Source organism: Conger conger, chromosome 9 (assembly GCF_963514075.1).
Source record: "Conger conger chromosome 9, fConCon1.1, whole genome shotgun sequence".
Lineage (NCBI taxonomy): Eukaryota > Metazoa > Chordata > Actinopteri > Anguilliformes > Congridae > Conger > Conger conger.
Window position 1 is genome coordinate 11,784,567 of NC_083768.1, and position 21,433 is coordinate 11,805,999.

The window sequence follows — 21,433 nt, forward strand, 5'->3', positions numbered from 1 at the left end:
CTGTTAGAGTTCGCATCGAGCCCCGGTCGAGAATGTGACCGGAACGTCACGGAAACCGAATGTGCCTCACTTTTCGGGCTGAGGAAGAATTTCACGGGGTGACATTCAGGGAAATGGTGGACGATTGACCCGGAAATCGATTGAACCAAGCCGTTAAATTCTCCTTGAAGGAGCTAGGAAGCAAAGACGAACACATCCTTTGTGGAAGTATTTTTTCAGAAAGCCTGACGTATAAATGATCGACCTGTGGATCCACCTCTCCCCATCTTCCACACCTGTCCTGGCTTTGAATTGCTGTTTGAAGGAGCAAAGATGTTTCTATTGGTTTCTTTGGGAATTGAACCTGTATCCTTGTGGTTACAAGCCCAGTTCCATCCCCATTATACTACATTGGTACCACCCATTACATTACATTAATGGCAGACTTCTTATCCAGAGCGACGTACAGTTGATTAGACTAAGCAGGAGACAAACCCCCTTGGAGCAATGCAGGGTTAAGGGTCCAACCTTGCGGGTCCCAGTCATGTGCCTTAACCACTAGGCTACACCCCAGTGTAGATCCTTACTGTGCAGAGGCGGGGCATCACATGGTACAGAGCCTGTGAGTGACAGGTTCCTGTGGTGTTTCATTCCGTGTCACTAGGTGGTGCTATATTTTAATGAGTTCCAGTGTTAGTCACCCTAGTCTACACTAAGGAGAAATTAAGAACTGTTTCACTGAAATAACCTACTACATGCCTGCATCTGCCTGCTACCTAACTTTGTTATTTTATTAATAAAGACATTAAGTAACTTCTCGCCTATGTTATAAATCCGCGCTACAGATCAGTCCCTCTCCCTTACGCATGGCCTGGTGCCGGACCTGGGATTGACAGCCTTCAGACCCTGTGATTGATTGATGGGAGCCTTCACATCCCTGTGATTGGTTGATGGGAGTGTTCACGGACCTGTGACTGATTGATGGAGTGCTCTCGGCACGGAATACCCACGGGGCCCAGTGCGGCAGTATGGTTCCACCTGATGTCCACATCCTGTCTGCTGCGATCGATGGGACTGCCTCCATGATCCACCCGTAGGAATCAGCATTTATGCGAAGGACCAAAGGGCATTTCCACCCAGCTGTGTGTGCGTAGCTCCAGTAAAACTGGCTGACTCACTTTCTGTTTCTCTCTTTTTTTTTAATTGTCTCATATTTTGGGCTTCCAGCTGATCTCCTAAAATGCATGTTCAAAAGGAGAAGCAGTTCAAAAGCCAAAGAGGGGAAGTTAATCGAAGCGTTAATCAAAGCTGCTCGGGCGAGCGTAGCGTTAAGCTACAACATTAAACGACTGCACACACTGTAGGAGACGGGCAGCCTAACACACAAAACGCCATACGTCCAGTTTTACACGTCCGGTTTTGTGTTCACACACACACACACACACACACCTCCCCGGTCAGGCAGCGCCCAACCTCTCGTGGTTATGCTTCCACGTTGTCAGCTGCGCATGTTGTCTGGTTTTGACAGACGCTAAATCCGGAAACACAACCTTTGAGTAGCGAGCACTTCGTGTCCCTTTCGTGTGCGCTGCCTCTGTCCATTCGGCTGCCAGCCTGGCGCGGTACGCAGCGTGTATAGATCTCATTTTCCGAACCCGGGGCACTGCCGCTCCGTCCAAACCGCCCTGGCAGCGGTGTAGCGCTTAAATCAAACCCGCCGCGGCCGCCAGCATCGATAGCGACGTCAGAGAGATGTTCGGCGGAACAGCTATGGCAACGCTCCCGCTCGTTAACTTGTGTCCAGTTTTCATTAGCTGCTCTGCGCTGTAAACAATGTGTTTGCGCCGGAGAGTCCTGCTCCTTGTTGTCTACGGGTAGGAGGTCTTCGGCAGTATTCCGACGTGTACAGTGTGTACTATTCTACAGCGGCTCAAGAGAAAGCCTTTTTCCAAGGTTCCCGTCCCTGTTAGTGAGACGGGAGTCTCTAACTCCCCTCAGAGAGTGTAAAAAGACTATTATCCAAAGCCGCAGGAGTCTTTGTCGGGGGTGAGTATGTCTGAAAAATACCAAAGAAGCAGTAAGAGGTGGCCTATTCCTATTTATCTTCCTTCATATTTTCTTTCTTTTCAATGCATAGCCATCATATCATGTAATAAATCACCAAGGACCCCATTTCCTAGGCTGGTGCACCTGCATTTAGCACACATGAACAGCCATATGAACAACCTTCTGCCATTCATCAAGGCTGGCTGCAGTTGCAGAAAAAGTAATTGTGTGTTTCTTACCATCTGGGGGAAACGGTTCTTTACTTCTGAGCAGTTATGAGAGCATTCGCATGGCTGCAATATAAAATATTAGGGTTTTGACGACGGAAATTGAATGAAATGAGAGATTACCCGATGTTCCGGTAGTTCCAACGTATCTCCACATTCGTTGTCTCATTCAGGTTTTACGGTGGAACTGGCCTTTCGGTACACTACACCACACGTATACGACAAACTATTTAAAGTTGTAGAAAAAAAATAGCATTTAAAAAATGAGCTGATGTGAGATGAGATGTGGCCATTTGTGTAATTACTCTTTACAAATAACGCACTCAATCAAGAGCTTATGCCACAGCATACTTTTCTCCCCAATAAATCCCCCCTCCCCCATCCTTCTTTTTCACACTCCATTTCCTTCTCCATATTAATAAGGGTGCGCTCTCCAGTATGAATCTCACACAGTCAAAACAGGCCGCTCAAAGACTCAGAGCATCGGCCCCGCAAGACGGGCCTGCGCTCCGTCGATCCTTGGGAGCCGGCCTCTGCTGTCTGTTTAATCCTTATGAATACACATTAGTTCATATTTCTTTCTGCTCTTTCCGTCTATTTTTAAAATGTGCTCCCAGGCAGCCTGCGAGGCCACGCGTATGAGAGATTAATATTCGCGTCCGACACGCTCGGACAGGGATCAAGCACCCGGGCGTTTAGGCGATGACGCGGGCGTGTGATCTGAGACGCAGGGCCTGCGAGGATCGCCTTTCTACACGCTATCGTCTCGACGCTTCACGTTCAACTGCAGCCACACACAGGGGGTCAAATACGTACCCTAATTGTATTGGAATTCAAATGCCTTTCTTTCTTTTTTTAAAGATATTTTTTAGGCCTTTTTCAGCTTTATTGGACAGTATATAGTATAGAGAGACAGGAAGAATGGGAGCGAGAGAGAGGGGAAGACATGCGACAAATGTCGGACGGTCGGATTCGAACCGCCGACGTCGCGGCTCGCAATGAGCATGCGGTCAGTGCTCTACAGGCTGCCCCACCGAGACACCCCCTCAAATGCCTTTCTACGCTTTACTGAGCTTGTGTCTGGTGTATTGGAACCTATGAAATAAATCTCAGAAAGTGCGCCTTCAGGTCCTCTTGGTTGGCTCAGTTGCGCCATTGAAAAGCGTAGAAAAGTATTTTGACCCAGGCCTGACCTGACCTGTGCCGTTAAACTGTAACTAATTCAGTAACCAGAGGTTGTTACTGAGTAACTGGCAAACAATGGAACATGCGGCATTCTTAATTATGCATGTGAATATTTAAAAATAAATATTTACACTCATATATGCCATATCTTCATGATGCACAACCAATAATCCTTGCCTGTTAATTTCACAATGTGTCCTCACAATGCAGAATGGTTTAGTTTTTATAGGAGAGCTGTAACAGGGCTGTTTCATGTGTGTATTTAAGAATTCCGCCAACTGCCGTTTCATGTTACCTACTTTAGTGTTACTCAGTAATAACCTCTTGTTACCAAATTAGTTACAATTTAACAACACGGATATAGCTGCAATATAGCTTAGTATTATGAGTAAGCTTACGAATATAGCGTTTTATTGTGAAGTGTTGCCCAGCACTGTACAGGGTTCAGCATTGGCCTGGCCATGTGTCTGTAATTGAGTCGTTTCATCAAGGTCAGATGCCAAGTGTTATGTTAAAGCCACCTTTCCAGTGGCCAAACTCTATTGAGAAGGAAGCGTTGCTTTAGGGGCCAATACTCACACCTGTTTCAAGCCCAGCTCCACAAGAACGTGTTTTTTGGCCTCCTCTAATCTCCCTGATTTTTGTGTTGTTTCTCATGCTTGTTGTTTCTCACCCCCTGTGTATGTAGAGAATTGTCCTTTATGAAATGCAGAACAGCATGGTACCCACAGGAAATGGGTGGGGGGGGTTATGACATTTGTGGCGGGGTTGATACAAAGATTGGATTGTCGCAGGCTGTGCAGTTCTCCCTGGCGTGGCACGGTGCAGTATATAGGAGACGGGCACGGTGCAGTATATAGGAGACGGGCTGGAGAGAATAAGACCGGGACTGTGGCTATAGGACATAATGTCCTGTCATAAACGTCGGGGTCAGCAGTTCTTGTGGATTTTATTTGTTGTTGCAGCAGGAGAGCACTTGAGGGGTGTTGAGAGCGGGCGGGAGTGGAATGGGGATGGGGGGGGGGGGGGGGGTTAGTGCGGAGAGGGGGGGTGCGGGGGAGTGCAGTCGCTGGCGAATTTCGCGCAGCGTCCAGAAGCCCGCTGGTGCAGAGCGATGGTCTGCCACGGGCTCCGCCCGGGCTCCACCGCTCTGATCTCCGGTGCCTCTCCCCTCACGGATGGCCGGCTGGTTTGTTTCGCCCCGCCGGAGCTGCTCCGTGGCGAGCGGCACCCCGTGCGCTGATCCCGGCGGGCGTCAGCCCAATGCCTTCAGCCTCACCGGCCGACAAGAAAGAAAGAAAGGCCTCTCTGTAAACACACGACCCAAGGCCCTGTGAGGAAGCGTGGAGACCCCGAATGCAATGCAGCGAACCTAAAGCATGCTGATCTTTCTTTGTAAGACGGATATTCTTTGTGTGTGTGTGTGTGTGTGTGTGTGTGTGTGTGCGCGCGCATGTGATTGATGTTGCCGTGTAACCAAACCACGACCTGGCCGACACGTTTCTTCTGCACGAACATTTTGTTCGCCAGCCTGGATGTCAGGCAGCTCTGCTAAATGCCACATAGCATCATAGCAGGTTGCTAACTGTTAGCCTCAGCTAATACCTGCATACGGACCTGCACAGAGACATGCAGTGGTTTCCATTAGAACGGAATGCCTGAGAGCCTCCCAGCTAATATGTTCTCACAATGTTACTGGAATGTTTTCTCAGTGTTATGTGAGTGTGTGCAGTAACAGTAACTCCAGGCTTTTAGTGACCCTCTCTCAACCCAGGTAACCGGTGATTACCCGAGTGATCGCCACTGGTCCTGCCACCTCCTCGGGCAAGTCCCTGGCTCCATCCTTTGCTTCCGGACGCTGTAAATCCTGCAGGGCTCCTGGTCCTTAAGTGTAAACACACGCTCTGACACTTCCTCTGGACGCCGGTCTCCCGTTCCTCCTACGTCACGTACAGTATCGCTAAAGGAGGAGGATATCCTTCATCCCCGCAGCACCGAATCCTCGCTTTGTGTTGCCTAATGACCTCGTAAACCCCCTGCAAACTGGCTGGGATTCTCCCGCTGACAAATTTAGTTGAACTGTGCCTGTTCATACTTCATCCGGCCTGTTACATGCTGTAATATTATTAATTACTTCAAACTCATTAATCTTATTAATTTAGCGCATTATGGTACAGTAGCGCGTAGTCTCATTCTAACCTTTTGAGGTGTCAGATCACGAATGCGTGATTAGAATGTTCTGAACTGCACGTTCTAATGCCGATGTGGCAGTCGCTACTGGCAACTGAGAGCAGTGGAGTTCTAGAACACTGACAAAATAAAAAACATTCCACAAAACGCACTTTCCAAAGGGCTAAAGCCTTGTCGAGGTGCATTGTGGATACAATTGCATTCACCTTCTCACAAACGATTCCAATTTTTCAGTGGGTAGTTCCGCAGTTCCGTTCGTGTGGTTGTACGTCGGTCGTGAGTAAATGAGCAGGAAATCGGCAAGAAAAGGAAAAAGAAAGCACCCGGTGGTTTTCCCGCTCGTCACTCGGTACAATACATTGCACGGCCTGGTTGTTGAAGAGCGGACATGACACACCCTGATGAATACTCATGTTCATGCCTCGTGTTGACGCATCACACAGCGGCTGCGGTGGCCGCAGAGTTAATTGATGTGTCAGTGGGCGCAGACACGACCAACCGCCCACACATCCAGGGGTCGGCGCCCTGTCCGAGCGGCTGAAGGGCCGCAGGGGGGTGGATATGTCACCTGGCTTCCAGAACCAGGGTATTTTTAATCCGCTCTGCGTGATGTTTGAATGGTAAACCGACTCAATCGGAAAAAAATAAATAAAACACAAGCCTGCACTGATTTAGTGTCCAATTCTACGATTCCATCTTTGCCGTACATGAATAATAGATGTTGGTTTCAGTGGACTCCATAAAACCACTGTTGACACATATTAAACAATGGAGTCTTACTTTACAACGCTGACATGGATAGCCTCCCCACGCAAACGTCGCTGAGGAGTCTGTATTGTACATCTGCACACCCACACGAGCACACACAAATCAGATTCAAAGGCTATGTAAATGAATTAGTGGCCACAGATGTGATTATGTTTCTCCCCCATATTGAAATAAAGCCTTAGCAGCATTGGATAAAAGCAAAACAGAGTGGGGGGGGGGGGGGGGGGGGTTTGTCTTGAAAATCCAATAAAAAGTATGTGTTCCCAAGCTGGTACCTCATGATATTTACACCCTGTATCCTTCGCTGACACATCAATATTGATCAACAATATGAATATCATATTGAGAATGAAAGTACTGAATACTTAGTTATCTCACTTAGCCTCTCTCATTCCCTTAAAGGGATAGACACACACGTTTGTGCTGTATTTCTCACGGTAGACGTGTTCGATATTTATTTAATTGGACATTTATGAGGGATGCAGAGCAGTAGCTAACTGATTTATGGGTGCGCTTTTAGGGAGTTGGCGAATAAGCATGCCAGAGAAATTAGCTCACAGGACCTCTATTGCAAGAGATGGTCAGGAATCAAAGGGAGTGGTTGAGGTGGCAACCGTGGACACTGATTAACCCTCTAAGGCAGGGCTGCCCAGCCTGTCGATTTGCACTCCAACCCTAACAAAGCACACCTCATTCAACAGCTAGAGCAGGGCTGCCCAACCCTGTTCCTGAAGGTCTACCATCCTGTAGGTTTTCACTCCAATCTTAACAACAAAGCACATCTCATTCAGCAGCTAGAGATCTTGTTGAGCTGTGAATTGGAAGGGTCAGGTGTGCCAAATTAGGGTTGAAATGGAGACCCGGAGGATAGTAGATCTCCAGGAACAGAGATTGGTCGGTTGCCACTGCTTTAAGGTGTCAGATCACAAATATGTGATTAGAACTTAACTGAACATTCTAACGCCGATGGTAACCATCACTACTGGCAACCGGAAGCTTTCATTCCTTACATTCCAAAAAAAAAAACCCTACTCTTCAGTGGATTAAAGAGTTGATGGACAGAGCGCTAAACCGTAAACGCTCTGCCTGGTGACACCCCTCTGCCCTGAAGTGCAGCCTGAGGGCCAGGAGACGGGAGGAGGACTAATCTAAAAGTGCTGTGGCCGTCGGGGGGCAGCCTGCTCGGTGACGGTGACGGACAGGTTTATTACGTTACCCAGTCTCTGGTGACCTTCAGACGGATTAAAGGCACCTCGTCTCTTCAGACGGAACATTTACCACTGCTCTCAGCATTCGCTGTGGGGTCATCTCGGAGGGACGAGGGCTCACGGCCATGGCAACGGGCTGGATCGACTTCCGCAGAGAGTCGACTGGGGCAGACCGCATGCAAAACGAACGCACGGTGCAAGAGTGAGGATGTTTGTCAGGTTCTTTTATTTTTTTCCCCTCTTCTTCTGTTGTGCCATTATGGTTGCCACAGCAACAGCGGTGATGTGTCGTGGTTGCCATGTAAATCCATATTATTATTTCGGAGTTGGGAGAGACACAGGCTTGGGCTGTGCTGTGCGGTTCACACCGCTGATGGAATGGGCCAAAATCTTCAGGGTTATATCACCTGGTGCCCAAATGCAGCCAAACTTAAAAATGGTCTCAGGAAAAAAAAAAAAACAAGGTTCATTTACTATCCGGTCCAAACAGGCTCTAAATGAGTGCAATGATCCATCCTGCTTTACATGATTCATGGATATTTATTTAAATTACGTACATGTTGTTGCATATTGCAGTGAGTTCCTCGATTAATACACATGTTTATTGCGGGGTTACATTCCTAACAGACCTGTAAAAGAATACTATTTACAGCATTGCTGCTGTCACAATCAATAGATGTAATGTAGTTAGTGTAACGTACAGTACTGTTAAAGATTGTGTTCCCTCGCAGGGTTAATGTTTCAGTTCTGATATGAAAGGCTCCTGTTTGCCACCTCTTTATGTGCGTGTGGGCTTTGCACTTCCTGCCCCGGATTTGCCAGCCAATCAGAAAACACGTTAAAGTACCGACTCTATCCCTGGTGCCAAGCCATTATTGTGCCATGCATCCGTTCACCTCTAGCACAGAATAGCTCACCTTTGGCCTGGTATTTAGGCTGCGGGGAAATGTGTGCAACTGTCTTACTGAAGGACCGTCGTTGTTATCCCAGTGTGGTGTATGCCAGTGTGGTGTACCCCTTTGAGCGCACGGTATGGAGGGGTGTCGGGGCAGAGTCTGTGAACGTCAGTCACGCGTACGCGAAGGAACACGGCAATATCGATGGCTGGCATTTATATAGCGCCTTCATCCAAAGCGCTGTACAGTTGATGCTTCTCATTCACCCATTCATACATGCACTCTCACACACACACACACACACACCAATGGCGATTGGCTGCCATGCAAGTCCCACTCAAGACGTCACTTTAAAGTCCAAGGGCAGGCACACGCCCCCGATTTAACACAGGTTCTCTGAATCGTAATTCTGAAGCTTTTGCCTGAGCAGAAGTCTGACTTAAGAAGTCTGATTTTGGAGTGGAAGCGGTTTGCCCCCGGAGGCCAATGGCGAAGCGCGGAACACAGCCCTGAGAAAATAAACAGATCGGTCTGTCGCCCCGATCGATCGGGCCGCCCCTCGCCATGGAAACGGTTGCCGCTCCGGGCTCAGGGTGAGGAGGGGCGCGGGGGGGGGGACTTGTGTGGCGCTAAGCAGCACAGCTGGTGAATTAACAGGCCCGCTCCCCCGCCCCTCCGCCGGGACTCCGCCCGATTAACTTGTCAGGCTTCAGGTGTCGGACGGGGGGTCGTCCGTGCCGTCGCGCAGAGCGCCGGGACTCGGGGTGACTTTGCTGCCGCGGGCTCCCCGGAGCCGTTTTTTAAGGGGGCGCGGAATGGATTTACTCAGCCATTCCGGGCTGCTTCGCCGTGAAGTTCCTGTTCCGGGCGACCGCCTCGTACTTAATTCCACAGCCGTGGCTCTCGCCATCGCAAAGGGGAGGGCCACGCGAAGCAAAGCGGTCTTCTTTCTGTAGGTTCAGTGAATTAGCCGCTAACCGTTCACCGGCCCTCCCTGCCCACCCTGTGGCCTGTGTGTCTGCATTAATTGGCTTTGGGACGTTGGTGATCGGAGGGGATTCCTGCCCTGCTCCGTAGGGGCTGGTCATTAGCATTAGCATGGGGGGGGTTCCCTGCCGAACGGGCTATTAGATGCACTTTCAGTCGCTTTAATGTTAACATGGCCCACCGAGGGAGAATGGCTGACCTTTGACCTTTTCGCCCCTCCCTCTCTCCCTTCCCCACGGTTGAATTCTCTCTTTCTGCTGTTGCTGTTGATCTCTCCTCCATGCTTAATGTATTTTGTCATAGTTTGATCAAAGCCAGCCTGGCTTTTATTTCTGGGGGTTTTTTTTTGTTCTTGCTGGGGGTATAGACACTGAAGTCAATCAAGTTTACAGGAAGAAGGAACGGCCTTTCTTATTAAGCAGGGACACACAACTCCAGTCCTGAATGGCCAATCTGCATGCTGGGTTTTGTTCCAACCAGTTACCTTGGTTTTAGTTTTGACAGCTCTATAAACTACACTACGCCTGTACTTGAGAGCAGTAAAATCATTAGGACACACTTGCAGTCTGTGGTTGTTGCTGGTGCTTATACCAATCTCAGATCAATATATGATTGATCTAATTAAATAATTAAGAGCGGAAGTTCAACCAAGATCCTTAAGCGATTCGGTCCTTGTTGTACCCCCCTGATATAACCTCACCGTGCTGAGCTCATAGTCCGCTGGCAGAGTGAAAAGATCAGGTGATTTCTCTCCATCAGTGATTTCCACAGTAGCCCTGGGCCTGGTTTATTGTGGTCATTAAAGGATTTGTTGCATTTACTGCTAAATGTAGGGACTTTCCCTGTTCCCTGGCCAAATTTTAAGGTCAGTCAGGCTTTCTGAATCATCCCCTACATTATCCCCTCCTGTAATTAGCATAATTAATTCCATCCTCTCCAACTAATGAGCTATAATGGAAACTAGTAAAACAAAATGGCTGCCACACATCACATCACTCTGGCAGGCAGTACACACTGCTGGAGGTAGCGGCCCTCTCTTCCTTCACCGGAAAGTGATTTGAGATCCTGTGATGGATTTAAATGGGCTACATAAATGCAAAACACTATCATACATGTATTGTCTGTATAAGTTTGATAATTTGCCAGTCAAATTACCTTCTGGATTCTGTGGCAAACTTGATTTGTCTTCAAGGCCATTATTTTAAAGGGGCAGTTTGGCACCCCAAAATATAATACATCTATATTTACACTTAGCCGGAGTGTCATCTATCCATACAAATTTTACAGGTTTTCTTGATATCTGCCACCACTGAGTCTTTCATACAATACCTTCAATGTTTTTTTTACCTAAATTGTTTACTTATGAGTGTAGTGTTGCACGCACAGTGCGTTATATCAAAGCTATTTCAGATCGTCGCGCTGTGAGACACGTGTGGCGTGTGCAGTGACGGTGACGGAGGCCCTGTCTGTTTTCTGTCCCGCAGAGAGCCATGAGTAGAGTGGAGGAGGGGCCGGACCACATGATACCATGACGACACGTCTGCAGGTCCTGTGCTGCCGACTGCTGAGTAAGTCTCCGCACCGCCAGTCGCTCACGTCCGACCACGTCCGCTCGAGGGGGGGTCAGGTTCATAATGTGGGGGGAGGCTTGATCGCGAGCGAGGGGCGGAGCCGTCAGAACCGATGGTTGAGCCCGGGGGGGGGGGAGGGGGGGGGGGGTTATGGCCTTGCGCTGCCTCTGATAGGCCGGTTCTTCGTGAGGTATGCGTAACCAGGGCGTGACCTTTGCATTCTGAGTAGTTTGGAGATATTGAGCGTTCACATCCTGACACAGCGAAACTGAAATGCAGGGCGGCATGGATCAAAATGACGGTCGCCCTAAAAGTACTCATCAGTACAACATGTACGAAATCCTATCGAATTGCCCTATGAACGATATATTTCTGACAACTAATTTTTGTGAAAAATGTCAAGTAGAAAGGTCAGTCAGAGTCTCGAGGGGGAGTTGTCCAGGCACCAGCCCAGGTAGGCTGCTCGGACTCCCAGAACTCTTACGCTGGGATCAGTCCTGTGTACAGAATGTCTTACACAACAGTATACCAAAGCTAAGCCAAGGAGTCAAGTGTAGTTGACTCCAGTGTAGTTTGGGTTTTTAGCCTGTTTGTTTGGCGATGTTTTTAAAGAGGATTGCAATAGCGTGAGCTCTGAGCCACGGATTCAATCATACCGCCGCTCCAATTAATCTCACTTTTTATTGCCGCTCAATACAGCTTTTAAGCCAATGATACATTTTTCTATCGCAACAGAGTGCTTTGCGTCTGCAGCAATGTTTGAGATGTAATATCATTACAAACACAGCGCTACTGATGGAAATTGTTATGGAGCCGAGAACAAAATCAATTTCCAAAATATAATTTTACAGGGAGGACCGTAATGCACAGATAGCTGACATTTTATATTGACAGGAGCTTTGTTGTAAGTAAAGGATTGCAGGGCATGGACTCTCAAGGGTTCTAATTAGATCTTATTCAAAGTGCCCGCCCGGATTGCGCTCACAAACATTCCAGTTTGGCTTCTAATCCCAAGAGCCATTGTGAGGGTCCCGTTTCAAGTGTGGAATTCCTGTTTAGGAATTCCACGTTCCTATCTGCGGAAAACAAACTTCCATCAGGGACCCGGTAAACACGTCTCGGAGGCCCCGCCCAGACTTAGGCTGCCACGGCAACCCTCGGGGGCTGCCGTAGACCCGCTCTAATCAGGCGAACGCAGCGGCCACCCCCAAACAGGAAGTTTTTCCCCTGCTGCGTGATGGATGCTGTTCCACGCTTATCTCTCAGGGCACACCTGCCCCTCCCCCCCCCAGGCAGGAAGTGCACCGCGTGCCCCGCGGCCTCCTGGGAAGGGCCGAGTCACCCTTCCCACACTGGCATCTGCTCGGCCCGACCGAGGGTCCCCGTCGAAGGCGTTTGTCCCCACCAGCCACAGCTGCGGGCTTTGTTGCGCCTTTCTGCCTGGACGTGTTTTTTCCGTTTCGAGACATGTTCCTCGGCGAATGCGGCTGCATTGTTTTTTTTTTAGGTGAACGCAGGCCGTGACGAACTCACAGCACAGGTCCTGGAAGGGAACGGCAAACATTCCCAAGATGGGAGCCTCGTCAAATTACCCATAATGCATACCGCGTGGCTCCGTGACCGAGTGAGCCATGAGATACTGTATATTTAGCGATTTATTCAGCCAGGGAGGAAAGCAGGAATTTGACGCTGACGCTTTTTTTTATCCAAAGCACTCATAACTTGTAATTTATCCGATTCTCGCAGTTTTATTTTTACCTGCACAGGAGACATCTTTGTCGGATAAGTTTCAACGCTGAGAGTTTTACTTATGATGCACTCCTTCAACAGCTTTGATGGTTTCATATTGTTTTGGGCTTGGAGTGAAATGCCTCCGTCAGGGGATAAGGCACAGCCCGCGTTCCCAGAAGGACTCAAACCCGCAAGCCTCGGTCAAGATTTTATTGAAGGAGACTAAAAATAGAGCAGCTGGCACATTAGGACTTCTAAAAAACCCCCTTGGCGGCGCGGTCTTTGCTGCCTTTGGCTTCTTTCCATTCTGTGAGTGTCATAAACCTTTCCTGGCGAATGAATAGCAAACGCATCAGAAGAACGATTGCCAATAATGGAGGGCTAAATGTGTTATTCTTCATTATTCTTCATTTCAGGCCCAGGAACACTTAGATATCACATCATCAACAGCGATTTCAGAATGAGGTTCTGGCCTATTTAAATACCGGTGGAGAAATCTGACCGAGGAGCCGGTCGGATAATTCAACTGATTTATTAAAAGGAAATTGATCGCGGGAGGCCACTTATAGAGTGCCCGTGTTGTCTTCGCACTGAATCAAGTGTTTACCCGCCCACAAACGGGCATTACGGATTCAGAGTCATGCCTCAAAAAATCACCATGCAGGGGCCGGTGTCTCCATCGATCAGCATGTAAAACAACCAGCGAGTCAGACTCATTGAGATTCCGACTTGTGTTGCACCTCCTTGTAGGACATGGCCATTATACCCATAAATTAGCATCGTTAGACACGTACACGTAGGCTATTATCATCATTAAAGGTGAGCACGGAAGGCCTAAATTATTCATTCGAATTATTCTGACATCTGACATCTTAATGCTGCTGCAGGGTACTGCCCGTGTTTGTGTTGATGGCCAATGTAATAAGAGTGTTACTCTAATTAACACAAGCATATACAGTACCCTGCAACAGCATTAATATATAGTGTGGACATGTATTTAAGGATTGCCCCTAGGGGTGGCCTGTAGCATAGTGCTTAAGGTACATGACTGGGACACACAAGGTCGTTGGGCCCTTGAGCAAGGTCCTTAACCCTGCATTGCTCCAGGGGAGGATTGTCTCCTGCTTAGTCTAATCAACTGTACATTGCTCTGGATAAGAGCGTCTGCCAAATGCCATGAATGGTACATTACATTACATTACATTACATTACATTACATTATTGCCATTTGGCAGACGCTCTTATCCAGAGCGACGTACAGTTGATTACACTGAGCAGGAGACAATCCTCCCCTGCAGCAAATTAGAACTATCTCATTTTCATGGGGATCCAAAATCACAGATACACACAGCTAAAATACATCAGACACAGTACATACACATACAACTTACACAGAGGCTCCAATCTACCCAGTCACCCACTCATCCCACCCAACCAACCCACACAAGATAAATACATGGGCAAATAATACAAATAAGCAAATAAAGAATAAAGTACAGTGCATACTGTAGTACATGCCAGAAAAAAAGCCATTAAGATGTTAAGCATAATATCATGGATGCATTTGATAGCCTACTGAAGCTGTTATTATTGTAGGTTGACAGCTTAGTGCTGCTGCAAGGTAAATGCATTTTGATTAGCCTCTTTCTTTAAAGATTGGGTTTCAAATGCACTCGCCCGTTTTACTTTGAGTTGTTATACCTTTGCACACTTTGTCTGCAGCAGTGCCATATCTGTGGAGCACCCAGAGGCTGTTGAGTGTGGGCACAAGCATAGCCAAATGTTGCCGGCTGTGTGTGTGTCGAACACACCACAGAGATGCTCTTCACTTCATTTCCACAGGGATGGAGTACAAATGAGCTTCTGGTTTCTGGACTTGATGCATAGTTATGGGGAGTGAGCAAGATGAACGTCATTTACATTATTACATTTTTGGCATTTGGCAGATGCTCCTATCCAGAGCGACGTACAATTGATTAAACTAAGCAGAAGACAGTCCTCCCCTGGAGCAATGCAGGGTTAAGGGCCTTGCTCAAGGGCCCAACGGCTGTGCGGATCTTATTGGGGCTACACCGGGATTAGAACCACCGACCTTGCGTGTCCCAGTCATTTACCTTAACCACTACGCTACAGGCCGCTCCACAGTCTGTTGGAAAAGCACCATTATTGATCTAACTGAATGTTCTCATCCAATGCAGAAATGTGCGGTCAAATGTTGTGTTGTTTGCTCGTCTGTCTGTTTTGTTCTTCAGATCAACGCACATGGTATCCTTATCCATGGTATCCTTATCCTGGAGTGCAGAAGCGGAAAGTCCAGGGGTCAGAAACTAAAAGTGCTGTCATGTGTTCCTTCCACCCATGAACTCACTCATTAGTTCTACCTCCTGGCTGAACAATTGTGCAGAATTAGCAGATCCAGGGTATTGGTACAGAATACCGGGGAGGGTACCAGTTCTTTTACTTTCCGGACTGGGATTTTCCACCGGAGCTGGAATGTCTGCCAACTGTTGGCCTTTGTGAGAGATTTCGTTCTTAGACATTGCTGATATCATAATACCCACCAAACACAGCCAACACAATCACCTCTCTTTCAAAGTCAGTCCAGTCTCCTTTTTCAGATATTCTAGCCCTAATCGTGGCTATAAATCCCCAACATTTACTTGGCTAAAAATAATTCTGACCTGGCTCATCTAGCATTGTTGCACATGACTCTGGCATTCTGGGATTAGGCCTAAATTTGACTAATTAATTAATGAATAGTTCAGCCACAGCTGCGTGCCTCCAGTTTGCACAAACCTTTACCTCATTTATCCTTATTTTCCAGTTCCTTGTACACCACCTGTTACCATACCCAAGCTATTTTTCATTATCTTCAGTTGTTTTCAGAAACATGAGTAGAATTAATCAGGACGGTGGTGTATGCCAAAACTCAGTTGCAACCTGTATTCACAGTGCATTCTGGGAAATCTCAGGCCACCATTTTCCCCCCCAGCTGAACTCAGAAGTTTTTTCTGGTGAATGGAGAAGAGGTATTATAGGGAATTGTAGTCTTTTTGTATCTACAATGGCATGCATGAAGGCTGATTCAGGGTTTAGATAAAGCCTCACATTGTCTAAGCCTGCCCCAGCCTTTTGGTCTCAGCCAAAGGGTGAGTCTTTCTGGAAAAAGCGAGGTTATTTTAGCTGTGATCCAGGAAAGGCCATCTCACACATTCCTTGCCCTGTATCCCTTTGCCTTTTTCCCCAAACATTGGCGTGGTGCACACATGCTGCTGTGCTTCTTGTCATGTCGCCATGCCGACCCGCAGTGACGGGCCCCTGCCAGCGTGTGGCGCTGTTCCTCGCTGAGCCCCGGGCACAGGCAGTGTGTGGGTGAGGCGAGAGAGCGCCGGCGCCGGTCCAGTCAGCTGTCGCCACGCCAGTGCTCCCAGTAACAGACCAGTAAACAGAGCCGACCCAGTGGGACAGCCCCGCCGCACAGATGATAAATGATGATTAAGATTTTCGGCGTCTATTTTTGGCTCACATGATTTAGATTAGAAGCAGACCGGGGGGGAGGATGAGGCAGCAAATATGATTTGTAGAAGGCGTCGGCAGGGGCCGTGAAACACGTTTTGTCCTCCGTGTGGGTGTTTTTATCGTCCGATCGCTTCGGCAGGATAGATAACGAGGACAAATAAAGGAAATGCGATTTAATAAATTACTTACCCTACAGGCATAAATTGTACCGGTGTTTTAGCCAGTTCCCACCCACCTGGGTCTAATAATGAATGTAAATAAAGCTTCTGTCGTCCCCAGTAATTCCTGCCTTGTTTATTTTCCGTTCAGTCTCATTAAAATGAAGCCGGTTCTCAGTGGAGCACATCAAGTCCATTGTAATGCTAGCTCTGTTTCAATTGGTTACCCACCATCAACCACAGCCTCCATTGAGGAATTAGGCCTGGAACCTATTACCTGACTGTTACCTGAGTAGGTGCAATTAAGCGCACTGGTGGGGGTTGGGTTTCGTGATTTTGGCAGCGTACAGGGCGGCCTGTACCGTAGTGGTTAATCACTGGGTCTTCTAATCCCGGAGTAGCCACAATAAGATCCGCACAGCCGTTAGGCCCTTGAGCCTGCATTGCTCCAGGAGAGGATTGTCTCCTGCTTAGTCTAATCAACTGTACGTCGCTCTTGATAAGAGCATCTGCCAAATGCCATTAATGTAATGTAATGTACACGCTGTTGCTAAGACTCTTTTTCAGCATCCGTCTTTCTCTCAGTGCCTGTTCTCTAATGGCCCGGTCATGCTGGTAAGTTGCAGACAGACCACAGCGGGGTCCTCTCACACCAAATATATATATCTGGAGAGATACTTTCGCGCAGTTATATTAGAATTTCCGTCACAGCCTTCTCTCGTTTCCGTGCCAGGCCTGTCCCTGGAGGCCTGGTCGTCTGTGATGTCTGCGGCCATCCCCAGATGTTTTCTTTGTCCTTTCTTGTAGCACACTGCTAGCCTTGAGTATGTTGAGGGGCTGTCCGCTGGAGTTTGCGTGATGTTGTGCAGTACTTTCTGGCTTCCTGTCAAAATGTGATGTATGCTATTTTCAGTTTAGAATATTGGTTGAATTTTGATTCGGCCGTTGTTCTGAAGAGAAACTCATACTGCAGTGTTGACATTTTTAGGCCTTTTGTTTCTCTTACTCTTTTCTATTTAACTCTAATTTCTCTCTTTGTCTTTTCTGTTTTTGTCTGGTGATTGTACTCCATTTTACCAAAGCATAAATTACAAGGTCACTTGTCACTTAGGGTAATAATGTTTTTTTTCTTTAAGTTTTACTTTATTTAACTGGAAAAAGTACCATGTTACAGTCTCTCTCTCTCTCTCTCTCTCTCTCTCCCTCTCTTAAACCATACTCACACACACACACACACACACACACACACACACACACACACGTGTGTTAATGTTAATAGCTCAAGCCGTGCTCTGACAGGACTGGATGCAGCTCCCGAGTTCCTTTCGAGCTGCCCTTGCCACACGGGGCCGAGTCTTAAGGCGCAGGGCCGGGTCGATATTTTCTAAACGCCTCCCCTCGTCGGGCGGACTCCGGGACAGCGGTTTGGACGCGGCCGGGAGCCGGGGAGAGGCGCCGGAGCGAGCCCCGGAGACGGTCGGCTGGATTGGCCGACTTAATAGAAACTGAAGCGGCTCTGAAGGTCTGGGCAGCGAGGGGAAAAGGAGCGAGTCGGTGCGCCAGGGGAAGAAATCAATAAGCTAATATATCACACGGATGTGAAAGGACACAGGTGGTATATACCTGCGATTGGCCCTTCCCGCGGCCCCCCGCCTCCGTCACATCCGTCACCTGGAGCAGGTGCCATCACAGCCACTGTCTTTGTGGATGAAGAACGTTATCGTAAACGTTATGCGGAATATGCCGCTGGCTGAGGATGGATGTGATTGGTGTATAAAGGGCGGAATAATGGACTCTTTGTAGATCGCTCTCACCCCTAACTGCTGAACCTTGATCACTGCCCTTCAGATTGTAGGATTACGTTACATTCCTAGATGAGTGCCTGAGGGCGATATCTTCCATGGGCTTAATTGTAGCCCCATTCACTGCAATTATGGCCAGAGGTCACCGCTGTCCCTTGGCTTGCTCTTGCACATGGAGAAGAGGACCTCCCAGTCCACTGAAGAACAAACTCCCTCCCTCCCTCTTTTCAATCAGGCAGAGAACTCCAGCCAGAATGATTTCACTAATTAGCTCTACCTCCTGGGCTGAAGAATTGTGCTAATTAGCGAATGCTGGTGACTGGAACATAATGCAGGGGGGAGGACTTTTACTTTGTGGACCTGGATTTTCCACCTCTGCAATTAGCCATCTCCTTGTGGGTCTGCTGGACACGGTCTTACTGGAACAGGCAGGACTCAATGCCAGAACACTACAGGCTTAAGCACATGAGAATGAAAGCTGTAACACATCTCCCAACAGTGCCACTTAACATGTAGAGCACATCAGGGGTCCTCAAGTCTGGCCCTCGAATCCAAATCCAGCCCTGGTTTTCTTTCCGCCCAGGAAAATAACTGAACAATTACTGCTACCGATTGGCCAGACTGGCTCCACGTCTGGCTTCACGCCTGACTCTCAGGTAAAAGGGTGGGTGGAAAACCAGCAGTTCTCAGACCTCGAGGACCGCGATTTGAGGAACCGGGGATGTCCGTCAATGGAGACGTCTGAAAATGACAACCAAAGAAAGGGTTTTGTCAGCATTCCCAAAACACACTGAAAGTCAACGACCATGACAAGGCTACAATTATTTTTTTTTTTTTTAAAAGGGCTTCAACTTCAAAGGAATCGAACGAGCGCTTTCCCAGAATTTCACTCTTTTCTCTCAAGCCATCGATCCCTGACAGCTGGCAGCGCGCCCTCGCCGCCATCGTCTTTGTCTGCGCGCCAGATGGCTCACGCGTAGGGCGGCGGAGGAACGCACTTCCCCCGAAAGCGCAGGAAGTGGTGGGAGTCATCGTTTCGCCTCCGCGCCGGGCGCCCCACGCTATGAAGACCGAGTCTGAATACCGCAGGGGGCAACTTTGATGCTCAAACTTTTAACGCGAAGGCCCATTTCCCCGTCTCTTTAAAATTTCAGACGAGATGTTCAGTGAAACATAGGGCAGAGCGGTAGCCCCGCGAGGCGGGTGTTAGTAAACATGTTTATGGCAGAGGAGGATGAGTTAAGGCGAGAGACGCTTCCTCAGACGGAGGCCGCACAGGGGGCCCAGCGATCCGGGCGGCTTCTGACGCAAGCGTTCCCACTTTGTTGTCTGACTCTGCCTCATGTTTAATTCACAGCTTTTCCAACCCTTTACATTTTTTTTGGTCTTCTTCCTGTCAATCTCGGCAGAGGTGGAAAATCCAGGTTCAGAAAGTAAACCTCCCCAGTATTTTGTCCCAGTCGCCTGGATTTGCTAATTAAGCACAGTTCTTCTGCCAGGAGGCTAATTAGTGAAATCAGCTGGCTGAGTTAATGGGTGGAGGAAACACAGGGCAGGACTTTTACTTCCTGACCCCTGGACTTCCCATCTCTGGTAATGGGTGAGGTAGGTAGTTAGAGATTTGACATCTGTTTGTGAAACGGACAGCAAGAAGCTATCTTTAGAGCCTGTACATGCAGGCATGCCCGCTTCCACACCATTGACTGTATCTCAGGCAGTGTGTTTGGAAAAGGGGCACTGCAAAACAAGCTGGATAAATAACATTGAATCCAATGTTATAACTATTACAGCATTTACATGTTCAACATTGAATAGTAAGTCCTGTTAACAACAAGTCACTGTAAGATCATTGTTTTGTCAGTTACAAATGAAATTTTTTTTTTTTTTAAGTAAAAAATTGTCATCTTCAAAGCATCTTGAAAATCTGCTTTTAGCATCCTGGTCTTTGGAGTTGTTGCATTAATATGGCCGCACCATAGACATCCCACGAAACAGGACAGTAACTCTGTAAGGCCTGATTGATAGTGGGTTAATGAATTTATATAACGAGGGTTGTGAAATTGAGATTGACACATGGGCCCTGGAGGCTACATTGCATGTCTTTGGACTGCGGGAGGAAATCGGGGTGCCCGCAGGAAACCCCACACGATCACAGGGAGAGCGCGCAAACTCCACGCAGAGAGCATCCGGCCGTCCTGGTGTTTCGCAGGAATGCCGATGCTGACTAGGGCAGAGAAGCCCCATCTTCACCACTGCTCCAGAGCAGAGAAGCCCCATCTTCACCACTGCTCCAGAGCAGAGAAGCCCCATCTTCACCACTGCTCCAGAGCAGAGAAGCCCCATCTTCACCACTGCTCCAGAGCAGAGAGGCCCACCTTCACCACTGCTCCAGAGCAGAGAGGCCCATCTTCACCACTGCTCCAGAGCAGAGACGCCCATCTTCACCACTGCTCCAGAGCAGAGACGCCCATCTTCACCACTGCTCCAGAGCAGAGAGGCCCATCTTCACCACTGCTCCAGAGCAGAGAGGCCCATCTTCACCACTGCTCCAGAGCAGAGAAGCCCCATCTTCACCACTGCTCCAGAGCAGAGAGGCGTGTGAGCAGCACCCTGCTACAGGGAGGGAGTGGACAGAGGGACCTGGGATTCTGCAGAAATGCAGCTTCAATACAAACGACATCGTTTTCTCATGTGGCAGCTCCCCACCAGCGGGTGAGAGTACATTACTCTGCCTCTAGAGGAATACCCCTGCTTTACAGAGGTAAAAGTACGGAGATGCGTTAAAAGGATTCTCACAATGTAGCTGCCATTTTGTGGCAATGTTATAACATTGACAAAGCATTCTGGTAACATTGCGAGAACAGTTTGTGTTACCTGGGAAATGGCTGATGCTATAAGACTGTTGGCAAAGCAGTTTTGGAATTGGTGCTTTTGCAAATTAGTGTTCACAACTGTTTTCAAGAATTAGGAAATGAGAACATCTACTATCCTGACCAAGTGAATGCTTCAGAAAAACGTAAATTTTCAATAGCGCGTGCTGACTTGATGCAGGCTAACATGGTCTTTGCTGTCTTAATTAGTGCGTCCCAGTCTATCTGTGTTCTTCTCAAGGTAATCCCACTGAATGTGTTCTGAGTAGTGCTGAAAACCTCATTGTTATACAGAC

At 48.2% G+C, this 21,433-nt stretch overlaps 1 protein-coding gene across 1 annotated transcript in view; it reads left to right on the top strand.

The window, feature by feature from the left end:
• The window catches only part of LOC133137546 (transmembrane protein 108-like), a 44,261-nt gene that overhangs the window by 14,596 nt on the left and 8,232 nt on the right, over positions 1-21,433 (top strand). Inside the window, exon 2 of the mRNA XM_061255878.1 lies at positions 10,971-11,054. Within this exon, the coding sequence (XP_061111862.1) occupies positions 11,015-11,054 (40 nt within the window). The 5' untranslated portion in view covers positions 10,971-11,014. The remainder of the gene's footprint in view (positions 1-10,970; positions 11,055-21,433) is intronic.